Below are 19,472 nucleotides of genomic sequence, written 5' to 3'. Positions count from 1 at the left end.
AGAACGAAGTTTCTTCATTGGCTACTATTACGGGGTGCTCTTCAGATACTTTTCTTTTTATTTATCTTGGAATCCCAAATAGGGAATCTATGGTGCAAGTAAAAGGGCGGTAGATAATTATTGATTGGTTCAAGAGAAGATTATCATCTTGGAAAGGGAAATTACTTTCCATTGGAGGTAGTCTGACTCTTATCAATCCGTATTAGGAAGCCTATGTATATATTTCTTTTCGATGTTTAGACTTCCTTCTGTTGTTTGTCATTTATTGGAGTCTTGTAAATATTGTTTTTTTTTTTGGGGGGGGGGGGAGGGGGGGCATGGAAGAGGATCAGTGACATATTCATTGGGTTAAATGAGATGTTGTTCTCAACTCGAGAGAAAAATGAGGGTTAGATATTGGTAGTTTAGATGCCTTCAACCTTGCGCTTTTGTATAAGTGGAGGTGGAGATATTTGAAGAAAGGAACTTCTCTTTTGGTTAAATGTATTAAGTTTTTATATGAGGAAGATGGAGGTTTGAAGGGTGGGTTTCAGTTTTTAGGAGGAGGAGTGTGGAAAAAATCTATTGACTCGATTAATCAATCACATGAAAATGATGCTATTCTTAGTGATTCTATGGTGCTATCGATTGGGAATGGGGCTTTGGCTAAGTTTTGGACAGATGTTTGGTGTGGGGGTTTGGTTATTAAGGATCACATTCATAGACTTTTTGCCTTTCCTACTTCGAAGAATGCTTTTGTTTGTGATTTTTGGTCGGGTAATAGGTGGAGATTTAATTGGAGACGTCCGATTAGGGTAGGAGGAGAATCCTTGCAACTTGATACCCTTATGGGGATTTTGAGTTAAGTGGTTCTTAATTCCAATTCAAATAAATCGAGCCGGGAATTGGATTCTAGTGGTATTTTCACTATCAAATTTATCTTGATGAACGTCGTCGTTTGCCGATGGAGGAAGGTCTACTAGATGGAATAGCTTTGCCCCAATTAAGATTAATGTTTTTTTTGGAGATTGTTGTTAGACATGCTTCATCTTAGAAGTAATTTGGTGGATAAATGTATGGAGGTGGATTCAGTTTTATGCCTTATTTGTCAGCTCGAGACGAAGAGTATTATTCATTAATTTTTTCAGTGCACTAGGACTTGTCAAATTTGGGGAAGGGTAGCTTTGTGGCTTGATTTGCAAGTTCCGTCTTTTTCTTTGCTGGTGGATTTTTTAGATTGGATTGATGCTCACCCGAAGGTTAGAATGCAAAGTTCGATTGTGGAGTCGGTTTTTATAATATGTTATGAGTTATTTTGACATATCAGAATGTTGTTGTATTTCGACCGTCTGAATATACGAATCAATTTATTTTTAAATAATATTGTTGAACATTCTTTTCGTTGGTTTTCTTTTAGAAACTCGAAGGCTAAGATTAATTGGATTGTTTGGTTGAAAAATCCAATTATGCCTTAATTTTGTATTTACTGGCTCCTTGCTAGTTTTTATTTTTTATATATAAAATCATGTTGGTGTTAAAAAAAATGGTTATGTACAAAATAGTAAGAATGTCTATCAAATAAATTATTTTGGGTTTTTAAACCTGTTTTAAGTTTGTAAGGGTTGATGATGAGTCATTTCAATCTCTTTAATTTCACTTTCTATATTATTAACATATTATCATTTTCTATTATTCTCACTTTATCTCTAAACCATCTTTTAACCATAGAAATAATATTTTCTCACCCCTCCTCCTCCTATATAGTTGTATGTGCATTGATAATTTGTACATTGCAAGTATCATTGCATATAGAATGGAAATGAATATTACAGGATGTTCGAGAATCTTTTCCCGTTTCGAGATCAAAATCTTCCATACAAGGAACACCAGAATAATGTTCTCGATGGTACTGGACCCTATTGTTCTCGTCTCGAGCCGACCCTACTCTCATACCATCTCCTCTTATGTTTTTACGGTTTGCATGAGTTGATTTGATTTAGTTTTGTGAGTTAAGAGATTATACTCAATGATGGTGAAATTTTGGTTCAAAATTTAAATACTTGATAAATTCCTATTGTATTTATCATTATGTGATTGTTAAATTTCAACACTTTTAAGTCTACAAATCGTAAACAAATTTAATTTTACATATGCCATAATCTCGTAAGCTATAAGGGAGGAGGGAGTCATTCCCTTCCAACTCACTCAACCCACTACCACATCAATTTTTTTTTCTTCATCTTTTCCAACTCATAACACACGGAAACCATATATTTTTCAACCCACTCAATTAAAAAAAATACAAAAACACTAAGGTACAAGTCTTAATTGGCAATAGAGCTACCGCTGGTACCTCCAAGATACCACTCCCTCTTTAGTGAGTTGGGAGTGGTGAGTTGTTTAATTGGTTTCACTAACTCTTTTCATCCCCTCTCTGTACTTTCTCTCTTTCATTTTCTCTTGTATCATGTGTTTTAAGACTTATACCTTAGTTGTTTTGTATTTTTTTTAATTGAGTGAGTGAGTTGAGTGGGTTAAAAAGATAGAATTTTCATGTGTTGTGTGTTGAGAAAGATGAAAAAAAAAAAAAAAACTAATATGGAAGTGGGTTGAGTGAGTTGGGAGGGAATGCCTTAACGATAAAATCAACAATTAGAATTGATATAAAGATGGTTTTTAGTTTTTACAATCTTTTTATCATAATGATTTTTGGAAAGATTACATACTACTTTTCTAACATACGCCTAATTCCATATCCAAACCCTCTTACATACTTGCTTAAGCTTGTGCAAACGACGCTTACAAAGTAACCCTTGGCGTAGAACGCACATCCGTCTACACATTAGAATCCATTCATCGGTCTTGGGGTCTCTCTTCGAGTTCGTTGTTTTTCCCCAAAACCTCCCCATTTCTTCTTCACCAACGACAATAACAACACCGGAGCACCAAAATGTTGGCTCGTCTCGCATCCAAACGGTTGCTCGAGATCCGTCAAGCTTTCCGTCAATCCCCTCAGGTTTATCCCCAATTCCTCAATACAAATTTGTAAATTTACTTTTTTTGTCGCCTAATTTTCTGATTTGTTGATTCGTTTTCTTCAGACAATTCGATCGTTATCCACTGCCCTTAACTATGTAAGTTCTAATCTGCGTTTTGTTGCATCTAAAAGTTTTGATCTTGATTCGACTGGTGGTACTTGTGCTTTTTCCGATTTCATTGACCTTGTGTTCTTTTTGGTGTTTGTTTGTGCAGCATATTGATACTCCTGAAAATAACCCCAACGTTCCTTGGGAATTCAATGAGGCTAACAAACCAAAGGTTTAGCACTGATCTTCTCCTTAAATCAACATCTTTTATTTCTAATAAAGTCATTAACGATTTATAGAGTGCCTCGTATAATCTAAAGCTGAGTGTGCACTTTGTGAAGGAATGTGGTACTGGATAGCAATTTAGAAATTGGGAATCTGTTTCATAGTTCAGAGGCTTACCCATGAATGATTTGTAGGGTTTCTCAGCTAAATTTAACTTTATATGTTTAATGAGTACAATCTGTGGAAATGTCTGGTATTTCAACTCGTGTATGTAGAGTATCAAGAGCAATGAAAGAACTGAACAATCAAAGTCTATATTGAGACACAGAACTGCCTTTAAATAGCCTTACACTACATAAAGACTTCAACTAACCAAAGACCTTAACAAACCCTTAAGACCATGCCTTTTTTCTAAACACTTTGACTTAGCAATTACTTTAAACAAAACCTCGCTTGAACTAATGGCCTCTGATGAACAATTAGTTCAAATCAGAAACAACACAATCACACAGTTCCTTTCGAAGGTTTTGAAAAGTCTGTAGCTTGAGAGTGCTCTTTTTATCTTCCATATCTCCAGCAAAAATTTTTATCTGTAAAGACCACCAGATGTGAAGTGAAGTCTCTCTCCCCATTCTAATTCTATTCATTGCTTTTCTTGTACCCTTTAGATTCATTATAACAGCCTTATTTGAAGCTGTTACCATATCTCATGTGATGTTTTCAAGCATATGAATTCATGAAGGATTATTTGCTTCTTCATTCATACAGGTAAATGAGATTTTATCTCACTATCCCTCTAACTACAAGCAATCTGCAGTCATTCCACTGCTAGATCTTGCACAACAACAACATGGTGGTTGGCTTCCTGTTTCAGCAATGGATGCGGTATGTTATGTTATGTTATGTTTGCATCATTATATCTAAATATGCAATCCTTTTTTCCATATTATCTGTACATGAACATCATCAACATCCTTCTTTGTATTACTTGAAGGTGGCTAAAGTTGTAGAAGTTGCTCCTATCCGTGTGTATGAAGTTGCTACATTTTATTCCATGTTTAACAGAGCAAAGGTAAGGAAAGAAGGACACACATGTAAATTTACCAAAATTAAACACAAAATTTCTATCTCAATTCTCAAACTAATGGCTTAATTGTAGGTTGGCAAATACCATCTTTTGGTCTGTGGAACAACTCCTTGTATGATCCGTGGTTCACGTGAAATTGAAGATGCATTATTGAAGCACTTGGGAGTCAAACGAAATGGTTTGTATTATTATATAAAGTATATACACCACTAAAAAAATCAGTTTATGTGATTTTTACAAATACACATTGATGGATCTATGCAGAGGTGACAAAAGATGGGTTGTTTTCTGTTGGAGAAATGGAATGCATGGTGAGTCACGTTTTGAGTATATAAATGTTTTTTAATTTTAGTTTTTTGAATCTGTATTTTTTTTTTTTTTAATTTGTGTATTATAGGGTTGCTGTGTGAATGCTCCTATGATAACTGTGGCTGACTATTCAACTGGATCCAAAGGATATACCTATAACTACTACGTGAGGGAGCATCATAAATTACATTATTACCCTTTTAGTCATTTTAATGTATAATGAGAAGTATTAAAACTTGGGAATTTTGCAGGAAGATGTTACACCAAAGAGAGTTGTGGAAATCGTTGAGGCGTTAAAACGAGGAGAAAAGCCACCTGTAAGTCACAATTTACATTATTACCCTTTTAGTTTATTTATGTTGATTTGTTTGTTTTTTGACAGCATGGGACCCAGAACCCGGAGCGTATCAACTGTGGGCCCGCAGGGGGGAATACTACATTGCTGGGTGAGCCAAAGCCTCCTCCATGCCGTGACCTAGATGCCTGCTGAACAATTAAATTATATATCTGCCAAATGTTCAATGTTGGACTTGATAAAATAATTCTTTGGCTTTGAATGTTTGACCTGCATCCATGAGTCAAAGCTGTTGTTGACATTATTTGAAAAGCATAAGACACCAAATTTTTGAATCCACTCTCTTTCCCATTTATAATCAATTTGATTTTTGTAAGAGTTTGTTGACAAAAGTATTGTTTTCACCTTTTGATTTTTGCTAGTCTATTACAAGAGAGAGTTAGTTTCTGGAAGCTAAGCTAGTGTATAAATAAAAGAGTTGAGGTGATGATTTTGTAATTGAATCCAAGAGAGAAATTCTGTGTGTTACAAGGGAGAAATAAAACCTAGAATCATTTGACATCATACACACGTCATTCGTTTGTCCTCCAATAAATATTCTGTGTATCCTTGAGCCCCATGGTATACCATACCATCATATACACATCATACGAATGTCTCTATTTCTTTCTCTATATTCCTCCATAAGGTGTTTTAAAATTCTATAAATAACTAATTTCTTAGTCTAATCTTTCTAATGAGACGAGATGCATTAATTTAATGCATATAAATATACTTCAGAGTTCAGACAGAGAGTGATCTTATCCGTTTAATTTTTGGTTGAATCTTTTGTCTTCACATATTTGGGGGGTTTGATAGGAAACATAGTCCGAACACACCTATTTGTGGAGACTTGCACATATAATAACTTAGGAATAGGATGATATGATGATCTTTGTCATGCTGACCTATGTTCTTTGATGCTTCTTCCCCACCAATGGAGCATTTGAATCTTTAAACTTAGTTAGAACTGTAGTGAAAATCGGCTATATAGCATGGACCACATAATGGATTGTTAACCTTTAGAATCAAACCCAAAACATATTGTTTCATGATCAAAACAGATGATTCGATGATTGCAACTAAGCATCTTGGTGTTGTCTATTTAGACGAAATGTAGGATAGAGATATCTATCCATCAAATCATGCATATGCCTATGTCTATGTCTGTCTATCATCTAATAAACCAAGATGGTACCAACAAAGTGATTGGCTCTTTGATGACTTTCTTGTGGTTGAATGGAAAACTCGCAGGTACAATGTTATTGTACACGGATTTATCATTTTTTTTTACCAAAACAAGCCTTTATTTTAAGTCAAATATCATTTACTTTTTTTGGATGAATCGATAATATTCTGAGCTATAAGACCTAGAAACAGTTGATTAGAAACATAGAGCGTGTTGTGCAAGATTGTTTAAAGAACATTAGCCTTTCCATATAATTTCAAAAGTCAAATATAAAGGGTGGTGGTGGTGGATGCTAAAATAAAGCAAAGTAGACCCCAATAAAGTCTCTGTAATCTAATCACCAAGATGTAAGACTCTTTATTGTCTATGGTTGATTGGTAATTGATGATCGTCCTGATTTCCTAAAAGGAAAAAAAAAAAACATGTTTAATTTAAAAAATATATGTTATGCATGATTATATTATAAAAACATTTGGTAATCACACTAAGAGGATGGAAAAACCAATCAATGACACCACTTGAAGAAACAACAATAGTGCACTAAAAAAGTCAATACTACTTTTTGTATACCAACCCACTCACTCTTTTGCACATCAACACTATTCACCATCTGAAACTTTTTGGGACAACCAACCATTATCCACTTACAAACATCACAACTATAATTGAAATATATATATATAGAGAGAGAGATATAAAATAAAAACATAACAAGTTTACATATATATGAATGTCCCCACATTCCACTACCCCCCAAAAATAAAATAAAACTTAAAACTTAAAAGCCTCCCCCCACTAACAAAAGTGTATTAATCCCCCTTTTTCCTTAGTCATCCACCACTACCCTCACCAATTGACACAAAAAGTCACAACATATCAAGCAAAGGTTTGACAACTTTTACCTCTCCTTGAATCTTGTGGGCTTCCCATTATTCTTATAAAACATGATGAGATTGAGTGGTGGTGAAAGATAAAGGTACATATGAATATGACGTTGATTAAGCCGTTCTGTTCAGATTTAAGTCATTCTGTCTAGATTTTTATAAAGGGGGTTCGGATTCGGGTTTGATAATGGAGGTTGAATCGGGTGGTTGTGTGTGGTAAATAGCAGATGCGAGTGAAATAGGCATGATGCAAAGGGCCTTAGATTGAAGAAATTGCATTGCAGCCCCTACATTTTCTTCCATTAGCTTTGCTACTTGTCTTTCCGTCCCATCATTTGACCATTTCTCCCATGCCGGTTGGTTTCTTCCCCCTTCCCCCGCTTCCTCCTGTTCAAAACCGCACATCTTTGACTTTTAGAAAAGTCAAACTATATAATTTGTGTTTGTGAAAAATAAAATAAAATTGAATTGTTACCTCAACCGATGATATAGGGATGTCAGTGACGAGTGGTGCTACAGCACTCGCTCCTCCCAATCTACTCATACTCAATACCTTAAAACGTACAATACAATAATCAAAAAATAAATCAAGAAAAACAATATAATGATGATATATATAAGTAAGTATTAATATTAATGATGAAAATAAAGATATTGGTTTTGCTTTTTACCTTTACTTGAAGCCTTAGGAACTTGACATAGTCCACAATCTCATCAAGCATTGCAGCTCTATCTGTCTGCATATTAAAGTAATGACCGTTTAACCCTTAAATTCCAAAATCAAATTTACAAATATTCATTCAAGACTGACCTTATTGACACTAGGAACCAGTTCTTGTAATGCTCTGATTCTCTCTGCAATTCTTTCACGACGAAGCTGTTTCAGATATAACAGATTTTTTGAATTCTTGGAAGATGCCAATTACAATAAATGCAAAAAAAAAAAAAAAAAAAAAAAAAAGGACAGACTTACCCTTTCAGCAATACTGTGGGGGTCTGTGGCCTGGCCTCGCCTTGCTCTGACCCTCGTCGGACGAGCAGTTGGTGGATTTGGAGTCGTTTGCACCGTGTTACCACCACCCATTGGCTGGCCTTGGAAACCCTAAACAATTAATTAAACAAATTTGGCATTGATTTACGGGAGAAAAAAATAAAGTCTTTAACATGAAGTCAAATTAGATGTCAAACATCATATGATATTATGATTATAAAATTGGAAAACCCAAATTCAACAAGTTTCTCTCATTTTCATTTTCTTTGTATTGTAATTTAATAATCACACAAAATGACAAAACATGACGGATCCCACATGCATATATTCCGGTAAGCGAAAGGACAACTTTTTCAGATGATTCTACAGGAATTAATGGCAGGGGAAGCAGATGATCGAACAAAATTTTTGAAAAAAAAATATTTGATGCCAATTGACAAAAACAACTTTCTGATTCATCGAAAGTGAAAACTTGTTATACGTATATTAACAGTAAATTTACCGAAGAGGAAACTCGGCTATCAACGACGTCGTCGCGGAACCTTTTACCACTTCCAGAAGCATCGTCCATCTTCAAAAACCCTCCTTTTCCATGTTCTAAACTCAACCCTAACGGAAAATGAAACCCTCCGCCTGCACCTCCACCTCCAACTCCAACTCCAACTCCACCACCTAGATGATGATGACCGGAGCCGACGTCACCGGCGGAGCTCAGCTGCAACATCATGGAGTTACCACCTGGTCCACCCATACCTCCTTCGTTTACCGCCAAATTGGGGTCGGTTGCACCTCCGGGATAAGCAGGGAACCCTAGGATTTGTTCGAAGAAGTCGTCAGCAGAGCCGTCGGAAGGATTGCTATTCGCCATGATTCCAGACACTTGAATTTAATTTATACTTTGATTACAATGATACAAGAGCTAGGGTTTAAAAAGAGAAATTATCAAGAAATGCCGGAAGATCGACGAGCCACATAAATTGGTTTCCACACGTATATATATGTAACCAGAGAAGATATATATAGAGAGAGTGAGCAAGTAACAAAAGCTTTCGTTGTAATGATGTTTTTTTTACTATGTGACTGTGTGTTAGAGAGAGAGAGAGAGAGAGAGAGAGGCTATTTTTCTTTCTTCTTCTTCGTCTTTCTCCGAAGCTTGAAAATAATGGAGGTCGGTTTAATATGGCGCCTGTTTTTAGTCTTATTTACGAATGTACCCCTTTGTTTTAATTACATAACTAGGCCATGAACTTTTATATTGTCTTAATTTTAATTCTTTAAAGTTCTTTTAAGGCCAACCATATAGATTATAGAAAAATACAAAAAATTGTATATATTTAATAGTAAACTTTTCAAATCACATACAAAATCGAATCTTTACTATTTTAATAATTAAATAATGTTTTTACACAATTTTTTTAGTTATTACCATTAATTATTAGAGTATACAAACTTTGTTCATATAACCTTAAGAGAAAACTTGTGCAATGTTTTGTAATTTTCAAAACTTCGATGGCTAAACTAAATATTATGACATTCACTTTGTTTATTTACTAGACAAACTAATCTCCCTTTTCAAAAAGACAAGATAACAATTTTTATTTTGGATTGTCTAAAAGATAAAAGATAAAGATGTTCTTTTTTTTTTCTAAAAGATTTTAGCCAAAATTTGGAACGTTGCTCAATGCTCACTAACAGTTATCGTAGGGTACTTTGATATTGATCTTGATATTAATGCAGGATGTTTTCTTAATTTTATTAACAAATAATTAAGGTATTTTTATTAATAGTCAAATAAATTAGTTAAAATAAATTAAGCTCCTATCAATTGACTTGTTCAAATTTCAAGGAAGGAGTAGCAGAGCATTGGATTGATTCGTGATGATTCCGTTAACAGCATAGATGAGTGTATATATATAAGAAATCGGGCCAAATGGTTGATATATATAAGGATACATACGGGGTTACCAATAACCTAGAATATACTAATAATATTCCTAGCAGTATGACAAATCGAACGTTTTAGTTTTATGCAATTCTTAAAAAAACAAACGTTTTAAGTTGGAATGAAGATCCATGAAGATCGAAGAGTCGCAATGGTAAGCTTTCAGCGTATATGGAGAAGATGATAGAACAAGCAACATGTGGCAACTTTAATTGGCTTGGACAAAGACACAAAGTGGATGTTAAACTCAATGTGTTTCATCGGCTCGTGTTTAATATGATTTAACAAAAAAGTATATGGTGCTAAAATTGTCACATTGTCACCATATACAATTGTGGGTTTAAAAATTAGAAAAGAGAAAGTCTCGAAATAATTTCTTAGCCAACAATTTTCAGTAACCGTGTTGGCAACGATATGATACTCAACTTCGATACTAGATGTAACGTCCCAAAAACCATGATAAATTTTTTCATTTTTATAAAACATTTTTACAAAAAAACACAAGATAGTCAAGTATTGTTTTCAAGTCAATCCATAGAATCAGAGTAATAAATAGTCACTCAAAATATAAATCAACAGGATGATGTGTACAATCATACATTTGCCTTGCCCCGATCATTTGATGTACCTGAAAACATTGAAATCAACAACTGTAAGCCAAAGCTTAGTGAGTTCTTCCAAAATACCTCACACAACAATACATATACAATGCATGCACACAAGGCCTACAACATAGGGTTGGACCGCCACCTGAGCCTTCAACATTCAGTTGGACTGCTCCCGAGCCTACAACATAAGTTGGACCGCTCCCTTGGGCCTACAGTAACTGGACCGCCCGAGTATCTTAGCCTTCAGCACAAAGTATGACTGTCTCAACCCAACCACATGATGTCGACATATGCACATGAAGAAATAATCAACTAGCACAGGTAATCAGAACTTATCTACCAATACAACAATTCACTACCGCATACCAACATCCTATACACAATGATACATAACACAATCTGGTGGGCCGACATTGGTGCCTTCGACCCATGAGTATAATGAGAGAACTCACCTCAATCCGAAGACAAGATTGACCACACACCCTAGCTGACGATATCCAGTCTCCTCATGCTAAACACATAATAAAACCCTAATTAATAATTAAGGTAAAAACTAACTCACGAAAGGTCTAGCCTCACAATTAAAGCTTCTTTGGGCAAAAGACCATTTTGCCCTTCCAATACTAAGTCCCAACATGGTTGACCAAAAGTCAAACTGGTCAAAAAGCCAACGGTCAACCATCAGTTGACTTACGCTAATCGTAGCATAACTTACACCCAGCGTAGAGCTACGCCCTGCATACAGAAGCAACGCGTAATGTAGAGCCCATGTTTCCCAAAACTTCTATTAAGTTCTTAATACAACAACCAAACTCCCAAACTCCCAGATATGATCTAAATGAACGCCTTAATGGATAAAGTATCTGACTTTATCCATTTGCATGGTCACAAAGAGCAAAAAACCAAAACCTAGGTCCATAAAGTAATCTATTGCTCAAGAACTCATGCATAGATGGATGAGAGTGACCAAACTCTCATTTTTATGACTTAAGAACCCAAAAAACGTCTAGAAATGATACTCAAATGGTTTGGAGTATCCCATACTCATAGAGACCAAGGTTATAGGGCAAAAAGCTTAAAACTCACAACCATACTAGATCTAACATGTACAAGCATCAAGATGAAAGCTTTATACCTTCCAGAGATAGATGTTAGCTTGAAAATCCCAGATCTACACACCTTGAAGCCTCCCAATTGGTTCTACAAATACCTTCTACTTCAAAGAGCACACAAAACCCTCTAAAAGCTCTAAAACTCTAAAATAGTGGCTAGGGTTTCAAAGGAACGATATAAGGTGATGGAGGCTGGTCATCGGAAGGATTCCAAGAAGTTAGAGCCTTAAATATGGCTCAAAACCTTAGGATTAAGGTTTATGTCTGCAACGGTTACACCCTGCGTAGCATAACCTACGCCCTTCGTAGTTCATTAAACTTGCGATTAGACTTCAACACCTACGCCCAACGTAGAGCAAAATTCCTGATTTCCAATTCAACTTCAAACAACCATAACTTCTTCATTTCAACTCCGTTTTCGGCGTTCTTTATATGCACAGAAATGTATTGACAAGCCCCACAATCTTATCTAGTTACTTATGACTAAAAACATATTGAACTAAAATCCTTAATTCATGCAAGAAGCCCGACATATTACCTTTCCAATTTTACCTTTGCTTCAAGGCACAAATCCAACACTTTAATAAATTAATCCAACATTATCAACATCCGAAAGGGCTTAATTCTATTCCTTCGAGGCCCAAAACCATCACTTGATCTAATTCCGGACCGATGTCCCAAAATTAGAACATCACTAGAACTAGGTGTGACACTAGAGCAAGATACAAAAGGTTTCCGTTTAGAAGACCAAGAGAGGATGTTATCACCGAAATATACACCGTAACCAGACAGGGAGTGTCCCGTGGTGGGGCATCCCTTTAGTTAGCATCAAAGTAAGAGTAAAACTTCTTTGTTTGTGGGAAGGAAAAAATTTTATACCAAATTTTAAAGTGTCATGAAGGTATCGTAAGACCGGTTTAAGTCCCTTAAATAGTATTAATGCAGGTTATGCATAAACAAGTAGATGTTGGACTACATACTAGAGATCAGATCGGGTAAAGGTCAAGTACTAAAGAGCCCTGACAAGGTTGTGATACAACCAGACATCTTGAACAAAAGGGCCATTGGGCATGTGATTGATATGAGTGTAAACTGGTATCGATGTCGATTTGCAGTTTCTCATAAAAGCAAGGGCAAACTTTAGTGGGAGTCCGAGATAGCCCATGCTACCCTTCAAATTTTTAGGTAAAAAGTGGAACTTTTTTTGAGAAAATTTTCAGCATAGTGTAATTTTCTCAGCATGCTACCCCTAAATTTACATGTACTACCCATGACATTTAGTTCTGGGTCCACCAGTGCATGAAAGCACAACAAGGATGTCAATGGCATACTGATTAGAAGATAAAACAGCATGCATGTTGAGCGATAGGCCGAGGTTCCTATAAATTAAAAGTAGATGAAAGTACTTAGATTTATCACGAAAAACTCGTCACTCATAAACTAAATGATAATATGAGGAACATCTGGAAAGGATGTCGTAAGAACAATATCATTAATGTATAGAAGAAAAAAGTCAATTGATTTCCATGTAAGTATATAAATAGTAAAGAGTCGCACCTATTGTAACTAAAAGCAATGCATGAGATTTAACCGGGAAACTGAGGGAACGAAGCCTAAGGAGGTTGCTTAGGGCTATATAAGGCTTATGCATAGGACAAAAAAAGAAGTCGGGTTACAAACACAGTCAAGTTTTTTTCGATCAATAAAAATGCATGATTGGTGCATGTAAACCATCTCACTAAGATCCATTTAAATGATTCTGACATCTAATTGGTGAACACCCTGATGGAAAGAAACGAAAACGATGAAAATTATACATATAATAGATAACAGATAGTAGATAGTAGTCGACTTTAAACCGGGATAAAAATTTTGTGAAAAATAATACATGGTCATTAACGTTTTTCATTGGCTACAAGATAGGCTTTATAACAAGCAAAAGATCAATCCATGATAGATTTATTTAAAAAAGCCATATGGAGTGGATTATATTCACCTCTAGTATCAAGTTCACATGTACCATAATAAGTACAATGTTTTCATCTTTCATGGTGGTAAACCAATTTAGATCGCCAATAACATTAAGGTAAGACCGTTGGGTGGGGAGATTAAGTGTTTGTATGGGTTCGTGGATGCTAAATTTTGGAACAGGTTTGCATGGGATGTAAACGAGGGGTGAAAAAGTTTGGAGAGAGGATGCATGTGGGCCCTTGGGTTGGTGAGTCGAACCTCATGATAGACGAATCCGAGGAAGGAGAATCCGAAGTCAAAGGGGATGGTGTGATTAGAAGATACCGTGATATAGATAAGGGGTTAAACGAGATTTTAAGGAACTCAAAATGTACCATGGTCAGTGTAGAATGTTGCTTTTTATTCATCTTCCTTTTTATTTGTATTTAGTGGTATCTTTTGTATGCGTCTACAAAACATTTCCATCGAAATCCTTATAGGGACTCGGGTATTGGGTCAATTCATGATAACAGGTAATAGTCTTGTGGGTATGCTTTGAGTTGGTGAAGTCGATGCACATGTGTGTGGTTACATTGTTTATTTATAAGGATTGGGTTTAAAATCTATACCAGGAATGTTGCTTCTCGTAAGATTTCTTTTTTTAAAAAGCTTGTTGACTTATGAGTTGATGACTTCATTTTTATTTTCGGTTTGACCTCTTTAATTTTGTCTTAGATTGAGGATGAGTTGAAATTTAGGTTGTGTTTGGTAATTTGTCATGAGATCCCCACCATATCAGATAATTTCAAAACGAAGACATCTTAGTATCTCCCTAGTATGGTTGAGGATGGGTTGAAATTTAGGTTGTCTTTGATGATTTCTCGTGAGATCCCCCACTATATCAGATGGTTCCTAAGTGAAGACATCATGGTATCTCCTTTGTAACTTTCTTAATTTTTCTCAAGTGTCAGGTAGGAGACTTCTTTTTCGCATGATTCCTACATTTGGGGTCGTTTGTTGTTACTTGTGATTTTTCCTGGTGTCATGACTTGATCATAGTGGTGCATTTTTGGTGATGAACTGATTATAGTTGCGATTGCTTCTGTCATTCGGAATTTAAGTAATCATGTAATGTAGAAGTTATGGCTCTAAATTTAAGCATTGGCGGGCAGCCCAAGATAATATTGTAAGGGAACATATCTCTAACTACATCGAGGTTTAGTAAAACATGTCTTTTTCCCTGGGTCGATAATGTTTTTTAGTGTAAATGGCCAAAGGATTTTTCTCAAAGGCCATAAGCTATTTCCTGCAAAATCAACTACTTAAAATGTTAACTTGTGTAAGTTGTCTTTCCATGAGCTAAGTAGTTGTTTGAATCACAGCTCGAACATTATGTCGACTACACTTTCTCCATCTATGTATACTCGGTGGATAGTAGCTTTTTCCAATCTAAGGTTAGATGAGGAGAGGTTTGACTCCCTGAGAGTGTGTGGGGATTGGGTCTTCATCATTAAAGTGTAATCCACTAATCCATGCATGTCTTATTATGTCAGACGACGTCAACGTCTTTATGGAGTCGATGATTTGGATGTATGTTTTTTTGCAGGGAATCGTGTGTGGCTCAAATTCCTTAGCTGGAATTAGACGGGATACTTTTGTCGACTCCCTGGCTGTGCTCTTGTGGTTGTTCAGCCCGGTTTCATAATGGGATCATTCTTGTAAGTATGTCGATATGGCCCACTACTATGGAGATTCTTGAACTTTATGCATTGATGAGTTGGTGTTTATTATCATGAAATAAAACTTAACAAATAAGCTATATTATGGTGGATGGTGGATGCTCGAAAAGTGGAGTCCGTTGAAAACACAACAGCCTATAATATTATCATACTTTGAAGTTTGAGAAAAAAAATGAATTATAAACTCTGAATGACTAAAAAAACCTTGCCGGCCCATGATAGACAAATGTCATAGTATTTTTAAACCCGGAAATGGCTTTATCTCTTGAATAAAATAGTGTTCATGGTATTAAAAGTTTATTCATTCAAACTCCTTACCCAAGCAGTCGAGCTACTATACTGTTTTCTGTAGTTATACGTTCCCTTGGTCTAAAGATTTATATGAAACTTTACTATATACTAAAACCGATGAAAATAGTTTTCTTTATAGTTTCTGTTATATTGCGGCGTCAACATCACGTTTCATCCAACGGAAATTTAATGTATACGTTTGTGGTTCTATAAGTTGACATAACTCATTTTTTTTAAACTTATAACGAAATTATTAATTAAAAAATCGGCAAATGTAAATAGTAGAAAACTCATTCCAACAAAACCCAGTTTATTAAAAAAAACCGTCTTGTCCAAAGCCGACTTTTTGTGCATTTCTAAACCTAAACCGGTCCAGTCATTTTCTAGCAATTAAATTGCAAGATAACATAAACATAACAACTGAACAACATTGTATCTGTACCGGTTCCCATTTCTTATTGTTGAATTTTCACAAAAGATTGCAAACCCGATTGAACTCTACTCGAGAAAAACGCTTCTAGCCTGCATAAGAATTAATTAAAGAAAGGTGTGATTGTTGAGATAAATGTAAAATTACGTAACTACCCCTATCTTCAAGAAATGAATACCTGGTGGAACATTTGAAGTAAATCGTTTCAGGGGAATTATATGTTCTCGCATTTGCAAACATCCTCCTTGCATCAGCAAGAAACATCTCAAGCGTTACATAATACTGTTCCGACTCCACCCGCCTCGTCATCGTTTTAAGATCTATAAAATCAAAAAATTTATTAGAAAAATATAAACATTTTGATATTTTTTATACAAAAGAAAGTTCTAAAAAAGATTGAAATAGCATTAATTTACCCATTGGATCTCTGATGATGTCGTAATAATCTGGAACATCGCGAACATCAACAGGCTCCTTAAAAGGCCATGAGTCAACATGGTCATGCATTGCCTGTTCACAATTAAAAAAAATAAAAAAAAAATTTTAATTCGCTTGGTCAGACAAGGGACAAAATGGTAATTTGGCAGGATGGGTTTTGAGTTTTGAGAAGTTGCCTTTAGAATGGAACGCATGAAACCGGTCAACTTTTGATTTGAGGTGCCATCTGGAGAAGCATTCACAATTTTGAAACGAGAATGTCCCCACTGATCAGGTGTCCACCCAGCTTCCCCTATCATTTATTTAACTTCAGTCACTACTCTTAAAAATAAAAATAAAACATTACTATATATTTTGGACTTACTCAAACCAAGAATATCTTCAAGTTTAAATATCCTTTTTGGAACTCCCGCTTCTTTCTGGGAAAAAAAAAAGGTAACAAATCAAGGGTAGTTAAGTTTAAATATCTGCATGATAATTGATGTGTACCTTTTGGAAATCAATACCAGGGTAGACAATGTGACAATTTGAGAGCTCTCTAATCTTCTCATCAATCGCCTGAAAGACAAAATGCAACCAATTTTATTTTTAAAAAAAAAAAGATAATTGTACTAAATGGGAAGGAAGCTAATAAAGATGAGTCAATAAGTCTTACCTGCCTCTGATGATGAATCATGGTTGATAAATCAGTGTATGGAAGCTTTGGATCAATTTTACATTCCATAAGTATCCCTCCATCATAATCTTTTATATACCCATGCCACCGTTCTTTCTCCAAGAAAATATCTTTTGTGAACCCCTACACAAACGGATAAGAAAGTGATTTAATTATTTACACTAAATGATGTCAAAACAGGTAAAAGATGCTTAACCTGTTTATTAAAATAACCAACAGCATTGTTGTCTGCATATGTGAGAAAATGAGTAAGCCCATCCATATCTCGAGCATGTTGCTTTAGATGATTCATCAGTCTTGTACCATAACCCTTTACTTGTTCATCTGAAGTGATTGCACAAAAAGCTATCTCCCCAAACTTTTGGCTAACATGTCACATATTATTTATTAATAAGCAAACAAAATCTCTTTTCAGAAACTAATTCTTCTTCTTCTTCTTCCAAATAGTGAATGAAAGTAAACCATGTGATATCTACCTGACATAAGGGCGATATGTAATGCCACCAACAACTGTATTGCGCCTGATAACCATTACAGATTTGTGGCCTCTGCATTGGGTAAATATTTGATTGTTTTTTAGGGTACTTCCAAAGTTCAAATGTTAGCAGAAATGAGATTAAAAGCATAAGCAACCTATCCATCACAAGACGAACAATGTATTCCTTAGGCATGTTAGGTAGTTGCCTTGCAAATATATTCTTCAGTCCAATTAACCTGCCAAAAAACACAGATAGAAACAATATTCATTTCTTAATCTTCCACTATTATATGCATCATATTCATACTCTAATGTAATTATGAACAAGCTTCATGGCCCTTCCGGAGGTTGGTATAGCTATATTACAGAAATTTGCACTTTATACATGGAGAAAAGAAAAGCGAAGAGGGAGAAATGCATACCAAATCATATGTTCATCAATATTGTCATTTGATACACAAACAAACTTGAGTTTTCCAGCTTCCTCCTGTATATAATATATATCAATAACTTGCTTCACTAATTCTAAAGCTAGTACGATAAATAGATAGCAAAGTTCATGATACGACACCATTATATAGATCTTAGAACTTCAGGAATTAGATTACCTCTTTTTTTAAACTTTCTTCTCTAGCGCAATAAGCTCCGCTGGTCTGCAAATTCTCCGTAAATATACTTTTGACTGTGTCCTCCTTAACCACAATCCCCGGAACTGCAGCTGGAGTTGAGGCAGCTGCTGATCCAGCCGCTCCAGGACCACCGTCTTTCCCTACTTCTGAAGGCTCAACCTTCACAGGGTTTTCCGTCTTCAGCTTCGTGTTTCGCCCTGTGGGCCCCACATTATTCTCCAAACGGGTGGCAGTGAAGTTCCTCATCGAAGAATCATCGTATTCTTCCTCGTCATCATCAACGACGTCCTCAAATTCTTCAGAATCGTCGGAATCAGCGCCACCACGGGCACTGATGCTCTCGAGATCGTCATTGGAGGTAAGCGCGCCATCGCGAGTATCGGAGAAGGACGAAGGGAAAGGAGGTGCGTGGTCTTCCGCAGCGCTAAGCTTCCGTTTGTGGATTGAAGAGGTGGCGGAGGCCGAGGCCGAGTGCGACGGTGACGGAGTCTGTGAGCTACGCGATCGGAGTGGTGCCGTCAAGTGAGACGAATGTGCATCCATCTTTTCAAAATTCAAATCCAAAGCTTTTCAGTCACAGCACATTCACAATTGTAAATTCAGGTTCATACACCAAGAGATGAGAATAATTGTAACGTCAATTTCATACAAAACAAGATGACCGAATTCAATTTTGGTGGAATTTATCAGTTAGGGTTTTGCAATAAAATTAGGGGAAATAAGGAAGAAGCAGGAAATCGATATGCCCATGTTTAACCAAATAATTACGAAATTACTAACAAGCAACGGTTGGAACTTTTGTTGGATTTAAACCCTAAACTAACTTTTAAACTATTGGCATATCGACAAAAATAAACATCAAGATTAAAAGGTTTAGTCGAAAGAATCAGGTGATGTGTGTTTTATAAAAAGGACATTTTTGTCCAAGATGAAGCAACACAAGTGTATGTTTGTGAATAAAAGGATAGAAGAATTGTGTAAAATATAAAGAATTGTGTTGTGGTATTTATAAGAAAGTTTGTAGGTATATATATATATATATATATATATATATATATATATATATATATATATATATATATATATATATATATG

General features: G+C 35.5%; 3 protein-coding genes across 3 annotated transcripts; 1 reads left to right on the top strand and 2 right to left on the bottom strand.

The window, feature by feature from the left end:
- The first annotated feature begins 2,764 nt into the window (after window positions 1-2,764).
- Window positions 2,765-5,357, top strand: LOC145138316 (NADH-ubiquinone oxidoreductase 24 kDa subunit). Its single transcript, XM_079072418.1, has 10 exons — window positions 2,765-2,995; window positions 3,081-3,113; window positions 3,232-3,297; window positions 4,059-4,175; window positions 4,285-4,362; window positions 4,450-4,555; window positions 4,642-4,688; window positions 4,775-4,852; window positions 4,938-5,003; window positions 5,069-5,357. Exons 1-10 carry the CDS (start codon window positions 2,930-2,932, stop codon window positions 5,174-5,176), a joined length of 765 nt encoding a protein of 254 aa, XP_078928544.1. The 5' UTR covers window positions 2,765-2,929; the 3' UTR covers window positions 5,177-5,357.
- A 1,757-nt stretch (window positions 5,358-7,114) lies between these two features.
- On the bottom strand, window positions 7,115-9,225 carry UNE12 (basic helix-loop-helix (bHLH) DNA-binding superfamily protein). The gene is made up of 6 exons (XM_079070955.1): window positions 8,587-9,225; window positions 8,067-8,195; window positions 7,905-7,970; window positions 7,765-7,830; window positions 7,569-7,646; window positions 7,115-7,480 (listed from the first exon to the last, which is right to left on the bottom strand). The coding sequence occupies exons 1-6, from the start codon at window positions 8,950-8,952 to the stop codon at window positions 7,250-7,252; spliced, it is 936 nt and encodes a 311-aa protein (XP_078927081.1). The 5' UTR covers window positions 8,953-9,225; the 3' UTR covers window positions 7,115-7,249.
- A 6,794-nt stretch (window positions 9,226-16,019) lies between these two features.
- On the bottom strand, window positions 16,020-19,224 carry HAG1 (histone acetyltransferase of the GNAT family 1). The gene is made up of 12 exons (XM_079072673.1): window positions 18,357-19,224; window positions 18,171-18,235; window positions 17,904-17,984; window positions 17,747-17,818; window positions 17,467-17,635; window positions 17,250-17,393; window positions 17,084-17,152; window positions 16,959-17,013; window positions 16,771-16,886; window positions 16,573-16,666; window positions 16,335-16,476; window positions 16,020-16,248 (listed from the first exon to the last, which is right to left on the bottom strand). Exons 1-12 carry the CDS (start codon window positions 18,918-18,920, stop codon window positions 16,182-16,184), a joined length of 1,638 nt encoding a protein of 545 aa, XP_078928799.1. The 5' UTR covers window positions 18,921-19,224; the 3' UTR covers window positions 16,020-16,181.
- Between the last annotated feature and the right edge of the window lie 248 nt (window positions 19,225-19,472).

Source organism: Lactuca virosa, chromosome 9, assembly GCF_052849685.1.
Source record: "Lactuca virosa cultivar CGN04683 chromosome 9, Lactuca_virosa_CGN04683_v6, whole genome shotgun sequence".
NCBI classification, from domain to species: domain Eukaryota; kingdom Viridiplantae; phylum Streptophyta; class Magnoliopsida; order Asterales; family Asteraceae; genus Lactuca; species Lactuca virosa.
Note: the sequence above shows the minus strand (reverse complement) of the source record. Positions and strands in the feature narration are given on the sequence as shown.